The sequence below is a fragment of the Dipteris shenzhenensis genome, chromosome 21, assembly GCF_047967505.1.
Source record: "Dipteris shenzhenensis isolate YYH24624 ecotype China chromosome 21, Dip_SZ_1.0, whole genome shotgun sequence".
NCBI lineage: Eukaryota > Viridiplantae > Streptophyta > Polypodiopsida > Gleicheniales > Dipteridaceae > Dipteris > Dipteris shenzhenensis.
In genome coordinates, this window is record NC_141616.1 from 9,139,456 (window position 1) to 9,160,444 (window position 20,989).

The 20,989-nt window shown below is 45.2% G+C and overlaps 1 protein-coding gene across 4 annotated transcripts in view; it reads right to left on the reverse strand.

The window, feature by feature from the left end:
• Positions 1 to 6,306: 6,306 nt before the first annotated feature.
• Positions 6,307 to 20,989, reverse strand: part of LOC147888462 (LRR receptor kinase SERK2-like) — a 76,600-nt gene continuing 61,917 nt past the window's right edge. For all 4 annotated transcript variants that reach the window (XM_087392776.1, XM_087392777.1, XM_087392778.1 and 1 more), the window contains exons 10-12: positions 16,988 to 17,329; positions 7,523 to 7,917; positions 6,307 to 7,368 (exon numbers count right to left, since the gene is read on the reverse strand). In XM_087392776.1, the coding sequence (XP_087248902.1) occupies positions 7,054 to 7,368; positions 7,523 to 7,917; positions 16,988 to 17,329 (1,052 nt within the window). In that variant the 3' untranslated portion in view covers positions 6,307 to 7,053. The remainder of the gene's footprint in view (positions 7,369 to 7,522; positions 7,918 to 16,987; positions 17,330 to 20,989) is intronic.

The window sequence follows — 20,989 nt, forward strand, 5'->3', positions numbered from 1 at the left end:
CCAATCAAGTTGTCTTGGTCCATTGACACCCAAAGAATAAAACGATAAATGAACATCGCATCAAAGCAAGCATTTTATGAGTTGCAAGATTTTATTTATTATAATAATTTTTATGTTCTTTTGCATACCCAACCATAATGCACTTCTTACCCTTGGAATCAAACTTACCCCTATTGTCCTTTCACCAATGAGCATAATTAGTTGATCCAAAAACTCTAAGATGCTGGACTTTGGTTTATGTCCACTCCTCCATGCTTCCATTGGTTCATATCACATAAATCATTGTAGGGGAAAGTTCAAACAAATAAACCACTATTCAAACTACTTATTCTCAATACTTATCAAGCATGTCCTTAGTTTGTGTGATGCTCCTTACACAGTAACTCGATGGTGCTATTCTTTCCTCTTGTCCCCACCATTTACAAAACCTAGTAAATGCTTCGGAAGATTTCTGCCCATTGTTGGATCAATGGCATTTAATTCAAAAACTCAACTGAGTTTCTACCATAGTCTTGAACTCTTTAAACTTTTCAAGAAGTTCATAACTTTCCTTCATGGTGTTGGCAAATACAACTTAGGTGTAGTCTTCAGTAAATGTTACAATTTATTTGCTAACATTGAGTGATGGCATATTATTAACCATGTAACCTACAAACTCACTGTGCACCATCTCCAATTGTCTCTTAGATCTAGAGATTTAACCTTTGAGAAAATATTCTCTATTCTGTTTCCCATAAGGCATCCTTCACATGTCCCTTTTTGATGGAGGGAGTCCATTTACCATGTTCTTGTTACACGAAACTACATGGATATGAAGTGAAGATGTGCATATCTCTAGGGACACAATTGAGACTCAAGTTGTACAATCATGCATGGTATCTATCTATAGGGTGTGACTTCCCAAGTTGTAAAAAATGCCATCTCTCAATCCATGTCAAATGGTCTATTCTTGAGTGAATAAGAACATCTTCTTGTCATCAAAGAGAATCCACATATTTTGATCAACACATTGCATAATTGATAGTAGATTCATGGAAAGCCTTAAGACATAAGGAAAACCACTATCTTTGTTGCACACTTATCAAGCTACACAAGTCCATGTGGAGTATGAAGGTAATGTGTTAATGATAAGGTAACTATAGTATTCACCTATGAAGAGACCACATGGTGAGGAGTGCCCTAATTTTGAATCTTAGGATTCAATTTTTCCAAAATTTCCATACATGGGGACATTTGTCTGCCATCTAGTCATCCTCCAACCTTCTCTCCTTGCTTCATGTTGCATTCTTCCTTCCTCCTCCCCCTCCTCCAATGTCTGTGACCTATTCTTTTCTTTGCTTCACATTCCACACCTTTAAGCTTCCATCTTCTTGTTCTTTCTTCTACAAGTAACTAGATCTCCTTTACCATTCATCGCATGGGTTACCTCAATCTTAGCCACCTCTAAGCTCCTACACAAGTTGCAGGTCACCTTCCTCTTGCCTCTCTATTATATCTCAAGCTCTCCATTAGTTCCTTCTTGCTCTTGTTGTTGCAACCTTTACAATCTTGTCATGTCCTCTAATGCCTCTCCTATTATAGCTCAATCTCTCCACATGAGCACCTTTATAGGAACAACAATAATTATGCCTCTGCATGCCTTTCCTTTTGTTGTTCATGGCTCTTGGGCAACTAATATTGCTAAGTTTCCCTCAATTGTACCCTATTTTTAAGTTTCCTCTACTATTTGCAATTACATCCAAGTTTGTCACAAGCTTTTTCGATGTACGTCATTCATTTAAACTCCACTTGTATAGCCCACCTTGCCGCTCATTACATCAAGGTGTTGTCCGTGGATTCTATTTTCTTCTCTTGGAATCTTCGCCTTCATAGACTCTCTCCAGCTTCTGCGAAGAGGTTTTGTTTCTCCTTTCCCTTGTAGTTTTCTTGTAGGTTGGTCACGTCTCTCTTGCTTTAAGACTTCTCCTACATAAGTTGTTCCAGGTCAATTGAGCCTCTTTAAACAAGATTTTGATTGACTTTGTGCTGCTACTCTTCTTTAGGCCACAACATAGCTCATCAATTTTCAAGTCCAAATCTCTATAATTGTAGAGGTCTCCTATAATTGCAACTCTTTCTTTGTCTCTTTCAAGCTCTCCATAGCTATTGCACATTGATCATGATTTCTTGTGCTCTTTCATAGCTTACAAATACTCCTCTTGAGTTATAGGGGCTTCTTGAAGTCAAAGGTATTCTATCATGCCTTTGTTGCATGTATGCTCCTTCTAAGCTTCCTTAGAGTTTTCTACAAGAAACTACTAGCAGTATTGGCCATGAAGGAACTCTTAAATGAAGGAGCCTTTGATAAGAGGGACACAAACTCAATAGGCAAAACCTCTCTTGCAACCCTGAGCAAATACTTAGTAATCTTGAGCATCCACATAACTTAAGAAATTTCTCACAATTATTCTTTTTGAAAATGAGACAGAAAGGCAAGGTAAAAGCATTGTTTAGACACATAGTCCAATCCCACGCACTAAAACTCTTATAGTTTCAAAAATATGACAGTCATCTCTCCCCTATAGACCCATGCTCCACTCAACACTCCCATAAAACTAAGGAATTCACATAGGGAAACTGACACCCAATCAAGAAACTGAGCGATTGACACATAATTAGTGAATTTGAGAGCTAACATTAAAAAACCAAATATTCACCTTTCACCTTGAGGCTAACATAATATCTCTACTTATACACTCTAGGAAAGGGTGCATATTATTAATGAAGAATTCACAATTAAGGGGTTCTACAAACAGGCCTTGAACACACATGATATATAGGGTTTATACATAGTGATCCCCTTGAGCACTCAAAAAGGACACAGTTCAAGAAAACTAAGGAGCCCACATAGGGTAATAGACACACAATCAAGAAAGTGAGGGATTGACACACAATCAATGGATCTGAAAGATGACACAAAAAATCAAATATTCACATTTCACCGCCGTGAGGAGGCTAACACAATAGCACTACTTAGTCACTCTCACCTACTAGGCCAAACCATAGATCTTTGATACCATGTTAAAGTGAACACACGGCTCATATACCCAACAAACATAATGATGCGGGGAGAGAGTTGGCCATACAATATGTACGCTCTTCTCTCTTCTTCCCAAACTATGAGCATGGTACAATATATATTGGACCCTAATTTGGGTTACCCTAAGGCCATGAGGAGGCTAACACAATATCACTACTTAGTCACTCTCACCAACTAGGCAAAACCATATAGCTCTAATACCATGTTAAAGTGAACACACATGTCATGTACTCATCAAACATAATGATGTGGGCAGAGAAGCCACATGATTGTTGGCTATACAATATGTACGCTCTTCTCTCTTCTTCCCAAATGATGAGCATGGTACAATATATGTTGGACCTTAATTTGGTTTACACTAAGAACATGAGGACTATCCACACTCAGAATCAGATACTTTCTAAAGATCTCCATGTTCCTAACCATCTAGCCATGTATACAACATATAGACATATGCCCCACCATATTTTGTACATGGATGGTGACCGTTCAAATGAACCATACTTTAATATGCAACACTTTTTTGCTATCATGGAGTGCACATCAATCACTTCTTCTAGAACACAACTATAAATGCCAGTTGAATTGTCTTAGTATGGACCATAAGACATGCTCTATTGACCACACACCTTATTCTTGATTAATCCAATCAAATTAGAATAAAAGAATCCAAGATAGTATGCTTGCACATTCTCCAACCTCCTATAAATTATGTCATCCCTCACTTATCTATGTGTCCATTTGATCAAAGCTTTATCTAGCATCCACACTGAGATTTTGTCTAAGGATGGCATGGTGACGCTTTGAGTAGAGACACCAAGCATGCCAGAAACAAAAATACTATAGATGGATTATTGTGACCCTCACAAGAATATGACCTTTTCATGCCACAATATAACTTATCAAGGCCAATGAACTGGGCAATGTCTTTCTTTAGGTAATTGAGCTATAATATCTTATCTACATTTGTAGCATGGAGCTTTCCATCGTTCTTTAATGAGATAAGAAAATGCTTCAAAAGAAACTTTGAGGACTTTACCATCATATTGCTTTGAAGAGTGGAATGCAAGCAGAACTAAAGAATTTTCCATAGGGTTGTGGTGCTACGAAATGGCAAAGTGCCAAATACATTCAACCCTACTTCTATCTTAGATTTGAATTCGCCATTTTGAGCATATTAACTAATTGGGGTTTGGTTGCTCTCAAGTGCATGGTTCCACTCTTCTCACTCATGAGCCCCACATTCATCTCAAGGTCAAGAAACATTTTAAATGACCCACAATTCTCACATGGATTTCTCGAACTGCCAAGCCCACTTAAGACAAGGCATTTGGCCCTTCCAAAACAACAATCTTTTGTGTTTGGAGGTTGAACAAAGAGGATCTTAACAACCCATCAAGGAATATTCAAATTTCGAATCTCGTTCTTTATTGTACTTTTCTAAGCTTAGCTCATGATTGGATAAGACACTGTCTACACCTCTTCCCCATAATTTTGTAGGTACAACCACTATTTTATTATATTTTTAGTCTTGCTCTAATTTTTTAGCAGGTCATCATTTCTTTTTTGCATGCATAAGTGAAAGTGTGCCCATGTGATGATAAAGACAAAACTAAACCATTGTTGTATGCTTACCCAACTACAATGAGATAGTACATAGCCATTCTAACAGTTGATTGTGCTTCGTGGGGACCTTAGAGTGAAGGATCAATAGGCATAGTGTTTCTACATAGGCCAAGGCTACACCACCAACATGTCAGAATGGAAGGAACTCATAGTAGCTATGTCTAGCACTCCTAGAATTGAAGATATGAGTAGGTTCGATGCTCATATCAGCTACATTCTAGTATTCTAGATAGGGGTCTCAAGATTGATAGTATGAGCAAATTCTATGTGGGTCATATGGCAAAAGCTTGGAATGATGTTGAATTGGATCATGAAATACTACCACCTCTAAGATTGCAAAGCTCATTAATCAGTTGTATAGGTGGTGTACATCAAGCAAGAGGTGAATGCCATAGCTGGTCATAAAGCATCGCAAGCATATTTAAGCCTCACTTTCAAGGGTATTTCATGCCTTTGGACTAAAAATATATGGACATTTTACTCCAATTAGTGCAAAATAGATAGGATCTATTTGAAACCATCATACCTTGTCAATCATTTACTCATTAGCTAATTATGCCTCTATGGATCCTACTACTGATTTTTGTAGAAGATACACCCAAAATGCACTTGCAAACTGAAGACCTTGATTTTGAATCGCAATTCTCCCTACTAGTCACTAGATTTTCAAAGAGAGCATACAAGATCAATTGCATATTTCCAATGCAAGAATCTAGAGTTGCATTCATATTGAAGATGCTTATAGGTTGCATTTGTTTTCCATGTATGTACTAGGCTTCCTTTGTAGATACTGAGGGCCAAATGGAGAGACAGTGCTTTTGTGCTCTAGCTAGGAGTTGCTAGAAGTTCACATGAAAGTGCCACCCTTAGGCAAGCAATTTGAAGGCCAATAAGTGTGAATCAACAACCCAAGCTCAAGTACGATAAGAGGTGAGCCAAGAATATTTCCAAAGAGGCCCACCATAGGAACAAAGATGGGTGATTGATGGCTAGATTCATTTAGATAACTAGGTACGATGGCCAAATCCATAATCGAACTTTAGCCTTGTAGGTCCCACTTGGCATATGACTATATGCATACATGTGTGTGTGTGTGTGTGTGTGTGTGTCTCTGTGTGTGATGTGTGTGTGTATGTATATAACAGAATATAAGGAAAACCCACTTACACACACACACATATATGTAAGGAAAACCCACTTACACACACACACACACACACATATAAATATCTATAAGGAAAATCCATAATCGAACTTTAGCCTTGTAGGTCCCACTTGACATATGACCATATGCATACATGTGTGTGTGTGTGTGTGTGTGTGTGTGTGTGTGTGTGTATAACAGAATATAAGGAAAACCCACTTACACACACACACACACACATATATATGTAAGGAAAACCCACTTACACACACACACATATAAATATCTATAAGGACAACCCACTTACACACACACACACAAACATACACATATACATATATATATATATATATATATATGTATGTATGTATGTATGTATGTATGTATGTATGTATACGGTCTTTATATATCTTATGTCATTTTTTATTTTACAATAATAAAAATCCAACATTGATAAGATGAATATAGTAGAAGACTATGTTCATTGAACCCACATTTTGAGCTTTCCCCTTACCTCTCCGGGCTTGCGGAACGAATGTCCCTCGAATGGTCAATTTGCTTCGAAGAAATGTGGCAATGGATCTCAGGGGCTTGTTGCTACACCTCCCAACCGGCTTAACTTCTGACTAGTATGGAGGTTATTGACATGTAAATATCCCACTAAGGTGGGATTTTTGAAATGGAAGGACGCCTCCCCTCTCTCTAAGGTGTGTATGGAGGATGACATCCATGTTTTTTGGAGCTGCATTGTGGTCACCTGGATGGCAACAGCGCGATATGCAGCATCGATTCTGGCAGCAACTCATTCGACTGTGATACTGCATATTTGGAAATTGTGAAACCCTATGGTATTTTGCCATGCCAGTTTCAAATTGTGCAGACGGAGTTGCTTGGCATACTGAAATACTTTAGCTGTAAGTATTCGAAAGTTAGCATGGCCTTGGAGGTCGCTCTGAGTACGAGCTGAATAAGCAATATATAATTTTCCTGTCTGTTGCGCCCCAAAAAAAAAACTTCTTCGTGAAAAACAGCTCGAGACAGATTGTTGCATGATTCTATGACCACTAGTCCAAAGCCCTTGTACAAGTGTGATTCAAGCTTTCCTGTACTCTCTGAGTCCATACAAATACATTGGAAATAATCAACTAATACTAATCCAATACATACTCAAAGGGTCTCTGTCTCTATCTACAAAAAAACCCAGTCACCTTCCTGCGGAAAGCTCAATTGCCTCTTGATTGACGGTTGAATCTTCCACCCATTCTGCCAATCTCTGCGGCATCATTTCATACTCTCGCCTGCGAAGCCCTTCTACCTGCTGCCACTCCTCCCATCTTTCAGCCAATCCCTCTCCAACCAACATTCGTACCACTTCTGCCATCTTCGGACGATCCTCTGGTGTAGGTTGTGTGCATAGTAAAGCTACCTGTATAAGCTCCTCAACTTCCTGTGCGTCATATCGCTGCAGACTAGGATCTACTATTGAGGCTAGTCTCTTCTCACGTTGTAATTTTTTAACCTGAACGAACACGACCTCACGCCGTCACTTGTCGTTTTCAAAAGAATCAATTTTCAAACTCGTAGCCAACGACAATTTGATATATGCATCAAGCGATCGCTTTTATCCTATACAATGAGTTTCGTAGAAGTTCAGCAGAAATGTGGAGACTTACATGATCCAAGAGCAGAACGTCGTCATCTTCTTGCAAACGAGTAAAGTCAATAGCACGTTGACCAGTCACGAGCTCGAGAAGCATGACACCATAACCAAATACGTCAGTTTTTTCTGACGATTTTCCCGTTGACAAATATTCTGGGGCGATGTGACCCATAGTCCCACGGACAATAGTAGTTACATGGGTGTTTTTAGTGTCCACTAGCTTTGCAAGGCCAAAATCACCTACAACAGCCTGAAAGTCCTCATCCAGCAAAACATTAGCTGCTTTTACATCCCTATGGATGATTCTTGGATTACAGTGATCATGAAGGTAAGCAAGGCCACGTGCTGCACCTAATGCTATCAGCTTCCGGATGGGCCAATGCAGCTCTGCCTCCCCGGGTTTTCTTTCTGCAAATTAGTCTCCAATTTGAGTCTTTCCTCTGTCTCTCTCTCTCTCTCTCTCTCTCTCTCTCTCTCTCGTGCTCCCTCAATGGCAAAATAGTGGGGATAAAGGAAAGTGACAGAAAAGATCTCAATGAAAGTCATAGCTTTCTTCTTGGACACATCACAGTGAAGGTCCACGATGCACAATCAAGGCTGAAGGTCTTGAAGTAGGCATCACCTAAAGGGGAAATCCATCTGGATAGAGAAAGACGGCGACTCGACACTCCCATAAGATAGTAGCCCTCAACATAGTGAGGCAAAAAAGAAGAGAAAACAGCCTAAGTCAAGAAGGGTAAGGCAATAATAATAAGTCCAAAAACAAAAAGGAGCACAATGCATAAGAACATGAGACCCCCAGGATTAGAGTCTGGAAGATGGCTTATCCATGGACAAAATTATGGTGGCTCACCTGGGGAATGCTTGCCGGTATCGAAGCTTACTCCCCTTGCATCTAATCTCTCATGCGCAGGAGTATCTTCCAGACGAAAATCACCCTCAACTTCCCTCATCTAGGAGTGGGGGAAGGCCTCTTTTATGTCTCTTTAAGTGGTTGAGATATTGAGTTTGCAGATGACGACATTGTTTTCTTGTCCCTTTTAGCATATCTCTATAGGGCACCTCACCTGCGTCACTCCCATAAAGATCAAGCAAGTCAGATCTTTGGCATCATATACTTCATACGGGTTGTAGGCATCCTCAACCTATAGAGGGTCCGTTCAGATATATGCTACTGCTTCTGAGTATTCGGCCTGTTGCATGTCATCAAGTCCTTCGTCACTGTCATCGGGGCAGCAGCCCTTTCAGCCACCTGGTGCTAAATCCACCCTTCTATGTCATTGGTGTCATGTGACTCCCTGATCACCTGGTCGTCATCCTCCTCTTCACTCTTACCAGTGTCAAGGTGGTTATCGGCCTCTCCATTCACATGGTGCTCATCCCATCCGTCGATCACATTGGTGATATCTTCCTCTAGAGTCACGAGATGTATTTACCCCATCCTCCTCTGTATAGTGCTTGAAGATAACATCCTCTAGCATTGTAGAGACCAAACGACAACATGTCATAAACCGTTTCCTTGACGTCGAAGGATTGTAGTAGGTTCATCTTGTGTTTTGCTAAGTCTTATGCTGTGCTGGAAACATCAAGGTGGACATCAACGTCATCTAGAGGACATTATACATAGTTCCATGATGTGACTGACAAGTAGCCTAGAGCGCTGATCTAGTCTAGGAAGATAACTTATTCCTCCCCAGGACCAGCTTGATTGAGCAGCTCTCGTAACATAAATTACATCTTGGAAGGGAGTCTTCAATATAGGCCAGTGCTCTCCATTTTTGGCTAGTCACCAAGTGGCCACCGCTCCATCTCTACGTCAGCTTCCTTTTATTGGCCTATGTGTGACTGCCTAGTTATTTTGTTGATTACCAAGGATCACTTTAGGGTTTTACCATGTGTTAAAGCTCTCGTAACATAAATTTCATCTTGGAAGGGAGTCATCAATATAGGCCAATTGCTCTTCATTTATGGCCAGTCACCAACCGTCCTATCTCTACGCCAGCTTTCTTTTAAAAATCCTCTCCACTCATTTCTATTGGCCTATGTGTGACTGCCTAGTTATTTTCTTGATTACCAAGGGCCATAATTATTTGGACAAATCTTGACGGCTTTGGCAGCATCCTGGAGAGAGCATGACTCCATAGAGTGTCGTCGTATAATGAAGAATGAGTCTGAGTCATGTCCCTTGAAAAACACCAGAGGGCCAGTAAGAGATAGCCATGCCACTGATCCCCAAGTCATGAAGAAGGGTGCTCTATGAAATATGCAAATAATCATGGCAACACCCTTCCAAATCGTCCTCGCCTGTCTGCACTCCCAAAGGCAATGCTGAACTGACTCAACTGCTACGTGGCATTGAGGACAAGTAGGGTCAGCCCCGAACCTGAATCTCCACAGATGCACTGCAATCCCTCCATGAATAGAAAGCCAAAAGAAGAGAGTGATCTTTCTATTTCTAAGGGATTTCCAGAGCCTCCTCCAAAAGTTCTTCTGCACCTCTGCAGAAATATGCTAACATGTTGGAAGGCAACCTCCAAAGAATATCATCTGAAGATCTGAGAACTCTGCCTCCTAACTGAACATCCATGTCCATCCCGCAAGGCAATAACCTGTAAGGGAACACTGTTAGAAAATACCCAACAGAGGGTACACGCAGCGGAAATAATGCCCAGGAGCTCACACAGTGTGCGGTGTGGGTGTGGAATCACAAACTTCTTGAATCTTTACTTATGTGCATTCAATAGGTGTGCAGACTCATCAATAGACAATGAACCAGACTAGATAGAGAAACCACCAAATAATATATTTCCGTCCACAACTATGGACACAATACAAGAGAGACAGATGCAGAGTACCACCAATGGTGTGGTCCTCTGATCTTACCACAAAGTCCTCCTATCTGCTGGCTATCTCTAGACTAGAGTCCGCGTGCTCCACCTCGAGCGTGAGTAGACTTTCCGTCTAGAATGATCTTCTCCACCTTGCTGTTTGGAAACCAGTCTAGGTGGGCAGCTTCCTGCAAGCTAAGTCTGCAGCACAAGGTACTTATTTCTCCTCCTGACTGTAGGCCCAAAGGTAGCCCTGTTGCTGCTCCTTTTGCTGGTGGAATTGCTGCTCCAGATGATGTTCAAATGAGTCCTGAATGCCCTCTTTATATAGGCCCAAGAGCCTGGCCAGCCAACCGACCCAGCAGCCCTAGAAAGGGCCGACTGCTGGTCGGTTCAGCCCCCTGCCCCTGGCCGACCAAAACCGACCCACAGCTCCCCATTTATGGGACTGTGGGCTGCCCTTTTGGGGCTCTCAATACAAGGGCCCTTGGCCCACCTTTCAAGGGCAGATGCCCTATAAATACAGGGTCCAGCCCAGCCTTTGCTCCCCCGCCTTGCCACGTGGCCCTGCGCCACTGTCTGCCTCCATGTGAGGCCTGTTCCAGCCTGCTGTGCTGGCCTGCCAGGTTTCTTTCCAGACCCCAAAGCACTGCTGTGCCTGCTGCTGTCATTGCGCCTTGTCCAGGGCTTGCTGCAGGTCGAGAACCTGCCTGCAACCCTTGCCATCCGGGTCGCCTATTCCGTGACTGCATACTGCCATGAAGGCTCCTTGAGCTGCCTCTGCCAGGCCCTTCACTAGCACCTGGGTGCCATGCTTTTGTGCTTAGGTTCACCCCCCCCATGCTCTCCTCATATGGGGGCTTACAGATGGGGAGGTGACCTTTCCAACAAACACCCGGCTGTCCTCGTGAAAGCTCCCAACCAAGTGGACTCTGTGATCGGCATGTCATCTGTATCTATCCACTCTGCTGGTATGGCTGCCTCTATCTGCTACATCCTGACTGCACTCCCTCTAAGATGGCCAACTGATAAGAGTCTCTGATCCTCTGGAAGCTTTCTAAAAGCCTTCCAAGCACCTACAGTGGAAGCAGGTTCCCTCTCCCATCTAGACCACTGCATATAATGTGACACTCCTAGTGATCTGCCATGCTCATCCAATATAGATTCATTTCACTTGGCTGGCTGCTTGTCTATTTCTTTGCGAGAGGAGGGTGTAACTCTCCGAAGAGTGTCTCTGAAGCTGCCCCAAGCTTTCAGAATGGAAGCCATGAGAGGGGAAGAGAGAGATGTAAGATGGACTGAAGTAAAAGTCCATCTCGAGCTGTCCATCCAATCTCCCCCGTGAGAAGGTGTACGAGCCTGAATGCTATGTAAGAAAAAATCTTTCCAAGGCTCCTTTGGGACCTCCTTCCCCTGTGGGGAGAATGAGGGTCTCCCAAGCCACCCTGGCTACAACATCTGAGGTGCCATCTAACCCACTCCAAAGGAAGTTCTTAATAGGTGTCATGAGCTGAGATATACAACCTCTAGATCTGCAGCAACATGAGCAAACGAACCAGGCAGTAGCCAATTATACCTGGTTCACAACCACTACTCTAGATGCAAGGTCAAGTCCGGCAGAACTCCAAAAATTGAGTTTCCTCCTGATGCTCTCCAACACGGGAGCAAACTGCTGTGCCGGAGAGATGCCCACCCCAACGTGGCATCCTAGGTACCTGATGGAAACACCCCTCTGAATCCAAGTGAATCCTATGTCAATCCCCCAATCTGGAGAGTCCTCATCACTAATCCAAAAGCCATTGGATTTGTTCCAATTAATATGAGCCCCTGCTGTAGTGCAAAACAAATCCAAGGCTGTCTTAAACGAGGTGAGTGTCTGTGGTGTGGCATCCCAAAAAACAGCCATATCATGTGCCAACTCACTATCTAGTAGCTCATCCTGCTACCTCAACGGAAGACTCAGTTCTATAATCAGCTTAAGCTCCAAGGTAATAGCTCATAGCTTCAGCCACAAATAAAAAGAGAAAGGGGGCTAAAGGGCATCCCTAACGGACCAATCTTGTAATCTGAAACCTGTCTCCCCTGACTCCACCAATGAGAACCTGGCTATGGGCTGATCTGTAGAGAGTTGACACCCCTTTGATCCATGCATCTGTGAATCCAAAGCGAGCAAGGCTACCCTCTAGAAAGCCCCAGTCTACTCTGGCATAAGCTTTCTCAAAGCCTAGGAGTAGAATGGCAAGCCTATGGCCATTATGTATGGCCCAGTCAGAAGCCTCCCAAAATGAGAAGAGGTTATCAGAGATGCTCCTGCTGTGCACAAATCCCGTCTGTGTATCATGTATAAGGTTTGGAAGAAAGGGCTGCAGACGTAGGCTGATTGCTTTTGCTAAGATTTTGTACAAAGTACCCAACATCGTGATCGGTCTCCACTGAGACACTAAATTCTTGCAACCCCCTTTTGGGATAAGATGAATGAGGCCCTCAGTAAGTGAGTCTGGCATCTCACCCGAGTCCCAAATGCCCTGCAGGGATGAGGTAATGTGATCCCCAATCTGATCCCAAAATGAAATAAAAAGAGGGTGTAAGCCCATCTGAACCAGGGCACTTGCCCTTGTGAAGGGCAGAGAGAGCAGTCCTAAACTCTATGTTGGTGAATGGTGCATCAAGTGAGACTATTATATCTCTAGTCACCAACATAGGTAAGTGCTGCCAAATAACAACTCAAGCATCCTCTCTGGCCTGAGTGTAAGGATATGCTGTAAGAAGGGAGGCATAGAAATATGTGGCTACCTGCAAGACGGTTTCTAGATGTGGCTGTAAAACTCCGTCTGGTTCAACAAGCTATGAAACACTCTCCTCACTATGTCTAGGGCCAAGAGTAGAGAAGAATTGGTCGTTGACCCTACCTCCCGTCTGAGTCAAAAATGACTCTCTAGCATGAAAGGCATACTCTGCTCTCTGATCTAACAATGATTGCTGCTGAGCCCTTGCTGCAGCAAGGCGCTTCTGAACCCAAGCATCTATAGGGCTCTTCTGCACTTCCCTCTGAACAGTAGCCAACTGCTGGCGGATACCTATCTCTTGCCTGAGGATCTCACTTCTCCTGATTCAAGTGACTGAGTGATAAAAGTCGCTAATATTTGAGAGGGCTGCTGCTATATCTAATGGGGAAAGCTGCCGATCGTGCATGTGAGATGCCCAAGTCCGCAACACTACCTCTGTGAGGTCCTCCTCTGCGTAGAAGACATCTGGAATCCTTATACTGGCCACATGAGGATCTGAAACAAACAGAACAACTAGAAAATGATCTGAAGTGGACACCTTAGGTGTAATGCATATTGTCCACCTCTGTCCAGAGCTCAATCATCCACATAAAATCTGTCAATCCGTGCATGAATAGGCATCTGCAACCTCCTGTTTGACCAAGAAAATAGCAGTGATTGCTGGCTGAGTGTGGAAAGCATCATCATCCCAAGCATCTCTGCCACTGTACTGAAAAAGAAAAGCATCCCAGGCTGCTCTCTCTAGGGAATGTATACCACCTTCCCTATCTCCTCTTTTGTCTGTGGGCATTTCAACCAAGTTAAAATCACCCCCAATGATCCAATGCATGACCAAGAAAGCAGCTCCTTCCATAGAAGGACACGGTCCCCTCTTGAATTGAGGGCATAGAGGTTTAAGAAACCAACCTTACGCCCACCAATCAAAAGAATGATCCACTGAGCTCTAGAGGGAACTATGATCCCATGTCCAATCACCAAGGGAAGCATAAAAAAAGAAACAGAAATGCAAGTACCTCCCTTGGTGCCCAAGGCAGGTGACCAAAAAGAGTGCCCTGAGAGAAGATTACCCGACTTGGAGCACACCCTGACATCCAGTTTGTGTTATAAAGTTGGTTACAAATCAGCTGCCTACGGCGGCGGTGAGGTACACCTCTGAGGCCTTAAACGTTCCAATTGACAATCCTCATCGACAAGAGGAAGAGGCTCGATGAAAAACCCTTCGCGATCTAGTAGCGGAGATATCCCTCTCATGGGAAAGATTCCTCCTATCAAGAGGAGGGAAGTCAACTGGGCAAAGCACTCCCACACCTGCAAAAGGGGAAGCTCTATCCACGGTGGTGATCTGAACAAGGTGCTCCCCAAGGGTAGAGGATACAAACTCTAACTCAAACTCTGCCATGTTTGCCAGAATTGCAAAAGAATTCTTGAATGATGCAACTGGCGCAGGTGTGCGGAGGATCCCTTGGGATGATGGAGTAGAAGCTATAATCCCCTTGCCTCTGTCAAGAGGTGAAGAGTGTGAAGCAAATGAAGGGGGCTATTGATGCGTCTCGGCCAAAACAGTGTCACTAGCATGGATTATGGCACAAGTTTCGGCAATGAGTTGCTCCAAAGATGGAAGCTCCTTCACAAGAGCATCTAAGGGGACAGGAGCAACCTTATCCACACAAGGAACTAGGACATGAATATCTCATGCCTGTAAGGGAGGGTCCGTGGCGCGGTGAGAAGCCTCCTGATGTGGAACTAGCTCAGCAACTCTGAGTGGCACCCAACGGGGGACGATTGGAATAGGACGTGCTAATGGTCTTGTTCGCGTTGTAGAAGAAGGTCCAGGACGAGAAGTTGACGGTCCTAGGTAAGAAGTGGAAGGTCCAGCAACTCGAGAAGTAGCAGGACGTGCAATAGATCGTGAAGTAGGTCCAGCCGAGGTGGTGCTATGAGGCGCTACACTCGTGGACCTTTTAGGCCTTTTCTTTTTTCTCTTCCTTGGGCAATCTGTAGTAAAATGCCTAAGGGTCCTGCAGATCTTACACTGATCCTGTCTCCCAGCGATCTCGACTCTCTGCTTGAAGAATGAGCCATCTAGATGCTGGAGCATGATGTGGTCATCCGTAATGTTAGGGTCAAAGACAACGACCCTAACACGTGGTACCCCGTTCGACCTGAGTGCCTCTACTACCAAAGAAGGCATCCCAAGAAGGGGGGGATCTAGGTGACCATCCCGAAAGCGGCTTCAATGGAAGATAAGAGTTGATGGTACACCTGAGGGAGGCCGGGGAATCTGAGGAAGAGTGAAAATCTCCGACCATCCTCCTCTATAGGGTCAAAACCCAACGAGAAAGGTGTCAAGAAAACCCTCCTGGAGCTCAGTGCCAAAGGACTGGCGTGAAGCACTGTACCTGCTGCATCCGGGCAATAAAAAACAACTTGAAAGAAACCTCGACCAAGCAGACAAACATCTGTGATGTGCCCTGCGAGGTCTCCAGGTAAAGTGGCGAGCATCCAGTCCCTGGCATGTAACTTAGAAGGGTGGGACCCATTGATGCGAGCAAAGAGCGATGTCGAGCTCTCCTGCTCTATATCTTTTTTGAACTACTGCATATCGGGGAATCAAAAACAACCTGAAAGAAACCTCGACCAAGCAAACGAACATCTGTGATGTGCCCTGCGAGGTCTCCAGGTAAAGCGGCGAGCATCTAGTCCTTGGCCTGTAACCTGGAAGGGTGGGACCCATGGATGCGAGCAAAGAGCGATGTCGAGCTTTCCTGCTCTATATCTTTTCTGAGCTGCTGCAACTGGTCTTTTGAGAATGTGATGGTTTTCGTGGCCAATGGAAGCGGGCGAGGATTGGTTGAAGGCATAGCCATCGTCAATCGGAGTGGGGAGGCCGACTCAAACACTGTTGAGCTCCATCCGACTGAAAATGCTGGAGAAGAGGGTGAAGGCTAGAGGAGGCTAAGGGAGAGGATAGAAGGGGGCTGAAAGGAGAGGGTTGAGAGAGGAGGGGAGAAGAGAGGCAGAGGGCTGAAGGTGGGGGACGGAGGAAGGGGCTGAGAGAGGCGGGGAGGTGGTGGGGGAGGAGGGGGCTGAGGGGGCGGGGGAAGGAGGCGGGGGTAGAAGGCGGGGTAGGGGGCTGAGGGTGCGGGGCAAGGGGGCGGGGTAGAGGGCAGGGGAGCAGGCTGAGGGTATGGGGGAAGGGGGAAGGAGGTAGGGGGCGGGGGTAGGGGTAGGGGCTGAGGGGGCGGGGGAAGGAGGAGGGGGTAGAGGGCGGGGGAGGGGGTAAGGGGGTGGGGTAGATGGGGCTGAGGGGACGGAGGTAGGGAGGCAAGGAGGGGGCTGAGGGAGGAGGGAGAGGGGAGGCAGGGAGGGGGCTGAAGGGAGGGAGGAGAGAGGGACGGGGAGGGAAGCAGGGAGAGGCTGAGAGGGGGCAGCAAGGGGAGTCGGGGAGCAGCAGCAGCTCCCTCCTACAATTTCTAGATCATTCGAGGTTTAGAGATAGAGCCTCAGTACCGTTTTTTGTATTTTCAATAAAGGCAGCTGTCCTTTTAATAAGATCTTGAAAGTTTTGGAGGGGTCCCCATGGGCTCTATTGAAATTCATAAGAATTACTCAAAGGATATACCATTTAAGATTCATCTCTCTTACATATCAACTTTAGTCCTTGGAATCTAAATTTTCTTTACAATTGCTTCCATAGAGGAAGAACATAACATGGTCTCTAAAGTTATGATGACCTATAATGTCATTTTGGTATATATTGCAAAGATTTCAAGCATAGTCATGTGACAAAATATTAGACAAATATGTTATGAATGTTGAACAAAGCTTAAACGGATCACAAGAGTTTGACAGAGAAAAGGTCACCTCGAAGCTGATATGCCACACTTCTGTTTGCCATGAAAGGGTAGACAAGTAGCCGCTCTGAAGGAGTCGTGCAAAATCCTATTAGATTTAGAAGATTTCGATGAACCGCCACCCCTATCATCTCTACTTCCCTCAAAAATGCTGCTTCTCCACCTGGAAGGTGATTGTCTTTCAATCGTTTCACTGCAATTGGTGTACCATCTCCAAGCACACCTTTGAAAACCTTGCCAAACCCACCCTGGCCTAACACATTCTTTTCATTAAAGTTCTCTGTGGCTACTTGCAGCTCACGCCATGAGAATCGCTTCAGCTGGCCAAAGGAAATCTTCAAATCATCTTCAGCTGTACAAGAGATAGGAAGAGAGGTTAAAATTTAACTCCACTCCATCCCATAAATGGGAAAGATAGTGTAGTTCAATCAAGGACATTAATGAACTTATGTACGCATGACATGTGTGGATGTGGGAGTATTTTTTAGAGTGGATAATGCCTTCAAATAATATAATCTTTTTAGTAATCTTTCCTGGCTAAAGGAACTCTCTCTCTCTCTCTCTCTCTCTCTCTCTCTCTCTCTCCATTATGTCAATTCATAGCTTATCTCAACAAAGTCAAGAAAATGGATGCCAGTAGGATACCACACAAGGCGATGGAAGCTATGCAAATCATGAGTTGGCACGGAGAGGGGATGAAGTGGATAGTATCATGGGGTATAGCAGCTGCTAATATACCAGAAGATGCATGTGAAATCAGGGAGATAGTGACAGAGAAAATGCTACAGAAAATATGGCAAAACCTGGGATAAAAATGCAGTTCTACAAACAAGAAATTAACTCAATGGACAGCTATGGAACGCAGAAAAACCTTGGGGAAGACATTAATATTCAAAAGGAACTCTAATCTGCAAAATCAGAACTAGTTCACATAATCTGAAGGTGGAGAAGGGTAGGTAGGCAAGACCTAGGATCTTTAGAGAAGAAAGGACCTGCAAAATATGCCCCATAGGGGAGTAGAAAATGAGAAGCATGTACTCCTAAGATGCAGAGCCTATGCACATATTAGAGATGGTTATGGAGTAAGTTGAGACTAATCTGAAAACTCTACTTGAGAAGCCAGCCGAAAAGATAGGAAGCTACTTGAATGAGTTTGGGAACACCGCAACAAGGTACTGGGACTAGCACACAAGCTAGCCCAACAAGTACTCACTACATAACAAGTTGTAATATTTTCTCTCTCTGATGTAAGGGATCACTATTAGTTGATATGTTGGAGAGGTCACCTGCCCATCTGTAAACTCCCAAATGAGGAGTGCGTGGGGGAGGGGGACTTAGGGTTAGGGTTGCCATATGGGAAACACTTTGATTGCCATGTGGGCAGCATAAGGGAGCTGTGTATTGGAGACAGAGCTCAAGGAAGGGTTACACCTTTGGCTGTCCTCCAGAACAGCAAGGTACAGGGACCAGGAGAAGCATGGGCCTCACCATTGGCTGCACATTAGGGTAGCAAGGAGGTCAAGTCTTCTTGTCATCCGCAAGACCAAGGAAGGTGGCAAGGACCTGTAGACAAAGAGCCAGGAAGAGCTGCACAAGGATCAAGGGAGCAGACTGGAGCAGTGGAGCAGCAAAGCTTGGGGCCTACAGCCATGAGGACCAAGGGAGCTATGTATTGCAGACAGAGCTCAAAGAAGGGTTACACCCTTGGCTATCATCCAGAACAGCAAGGTACAGGGACCAGGAGAAGCTTGGGCCTTACCGTTGGCTGCACATTAGGGTAGTGTCATGTGCACGGATTGGTATCTGACGTGTACTAGGTACACAGAACTAGCTCAGGTTAGCCTGGGGAGGCTTAGAGCTAGGCAGGCTTGATTCTCGGGTTGAGTGGCAAGGGTACGAACTATTTATAGGTCTTCGCTATTTTTGGCGCCGGGGCCCGAGTCTATAAAAGAGGCCCAGGGGGTTCAGTTCTCAGTGTGCAGTTGGGAGCAAGTCTCGTTCCCAGGTGCTAGGTCTGATCCTGGATTGTGTCGCGGACGCGCGCCTGCATCTTAGCGTAGCCCAAGGCCCAGTGGCAGATCCAGGGCTTCACAGCGCCACCTGGTGGTATGGGACACCCGGCTGGTTTGGATCTGATTGGGAGTTCGTGCCAGTAGCTCAGCTCGTGGCTCGGAGGGGACATCTTCTGATTCGGGATCACATCCCGTAGATGTCACAGTTGGGTGGTGAGCAGCAGCCTGCTCAGTTCTGATGTCGTGTGTGGTTATTTTGCAGATCAGGGGTTTCAGGAGTGCTGGGACGTGTCAGTTGGTATCAGAGCCAACTCCTGAGGTAGGAACTTCTGATGCGAGAAATTTGACGGATTTCTCTTCCAGGTATGCCCTAAAATTCGAGATTTCCTGCTGCGTTTTTGCTGACTACCTGGGGTAGAAGGGGTGGAGAAAGATCTGGAAAAGAAAGAAGAATAGGAGTGAGAGAGAATCGAAATCTCTGAAGGCATCGGAGAGAAGTTTAGAGGGAGGAGAAAGAGAGCAGAAAAGAAGGAGCGAAGTGCAGGAAATAGACAGCAAGGGAGAAGGGGATGCGGAGCCTAGGAAGGGGCGCAGTAGACGAGGTAGTAGAGGCAGGACAGCCTGGGTAATAGGCTGTCCACAGCCAGCGCAATAGGCTGTCCACAGCCTGCACAACAGGCTGCGAACAGCCTGCGCCTAGGGCTGTGTGCAGCCTGCGCAGGAGGAAGGTGCTTTTTTCGAAAAAGCACCCCTCCAAAGCTGGAGGGGCTCAGGTGCTTTTTTCGAAAAAGCACCCCTCCAAAGCTGGAGGGGCTCAGCCTTTTTTGGAAGCCTAGCTTCCAAATAAGGCAGCCCTGCACCCTATATAGGTGGGGGCTGGGTGCTAGGCTACCCACAAGCAGCCCCAAGATTCGAGAAGTTATCTCGAGTTTTGTGCCAGCCAGCCTCGCCCTTCAGCCTGCGCCCTGTTTCGATCAGCTCCCCTGCATCAGTCCTTGCCTGCGTCAGCCTTGCACAGCTCCCGCAGCTTCCGTACCAGCCCGTACAGCTCCAGCGACAGCCGTACAGCCTGTACGGACTGTCCTGCCTGCTTCTGTACCTGCTGCTGTACCGAACAGCAGCTGCGCCAGCACTTGCAGCCACCGTACGGCCTGCGTCAGCAGCCGTACAGGCCACGTCAGCAGTCCGCACAGCTTCTATTGCAGCCTGCGCATCCGGTTGGCAGGTTCGGGGAGGCACCAGGACTCGTGGTCTTCCGATTCACCAGATTTCAGCATCTCCTTCCGTCAGCTTCATTCGGGACGGTTTTCTTCTGCTCCATCTCCCTCCGTGCTTCGTTTCAGTCAGTTATTTCTCTCCGTTTGTAATCAAATCAGATTTCAGCCATGTCTGATGCTCCAAATCCCGAGTTCACCATGGGAGAGCAGGACCTAGATTACACTCCAGTGGGAGAGGACGATCAGGGTCTCTATGACGACCTGATAACTAAGAAAAGCCTTCAGTGAGTTCACGACTGCTCTTGATGGTAAATTTGAGCAGGTCAATGCTAATCAATCGGGGTTGACACAGCAACTCCAAGGGATACAAGCAACTTTGACTCTTCTGGCTAGCACGGTTCAGGCACTCACGCATGTGGATGCCATGGCCTCCGTGCTAGGCCCGAATATCACTCCGGATCCCTTTCCAGGTGACCAAAAATCAAGAACAAAGGAGGTGGTTGACACTTGGTTACACAAGTGGTAAGTACACTTCCAATTTCACCCCTATCCAGACGAGAAAAAGATTCACCTTGCAGCAGGGTTTATGTCAGGTAAAGCCTTGCTTTGGTGGAAAGAACTCCAGCCTAAGCCTGATACTTGGACAGAATTTGAGGGTACCTTCAGGAAGGAGTTCCTGAAGAAGGAAGATGACTACGATATCGTCGGCAAGCTCAAGGCCCTCGATATGTCAAAATTGAATTTAACTTTTGAAGTTTATCTTCAAAGATTTAGGGATCTGCA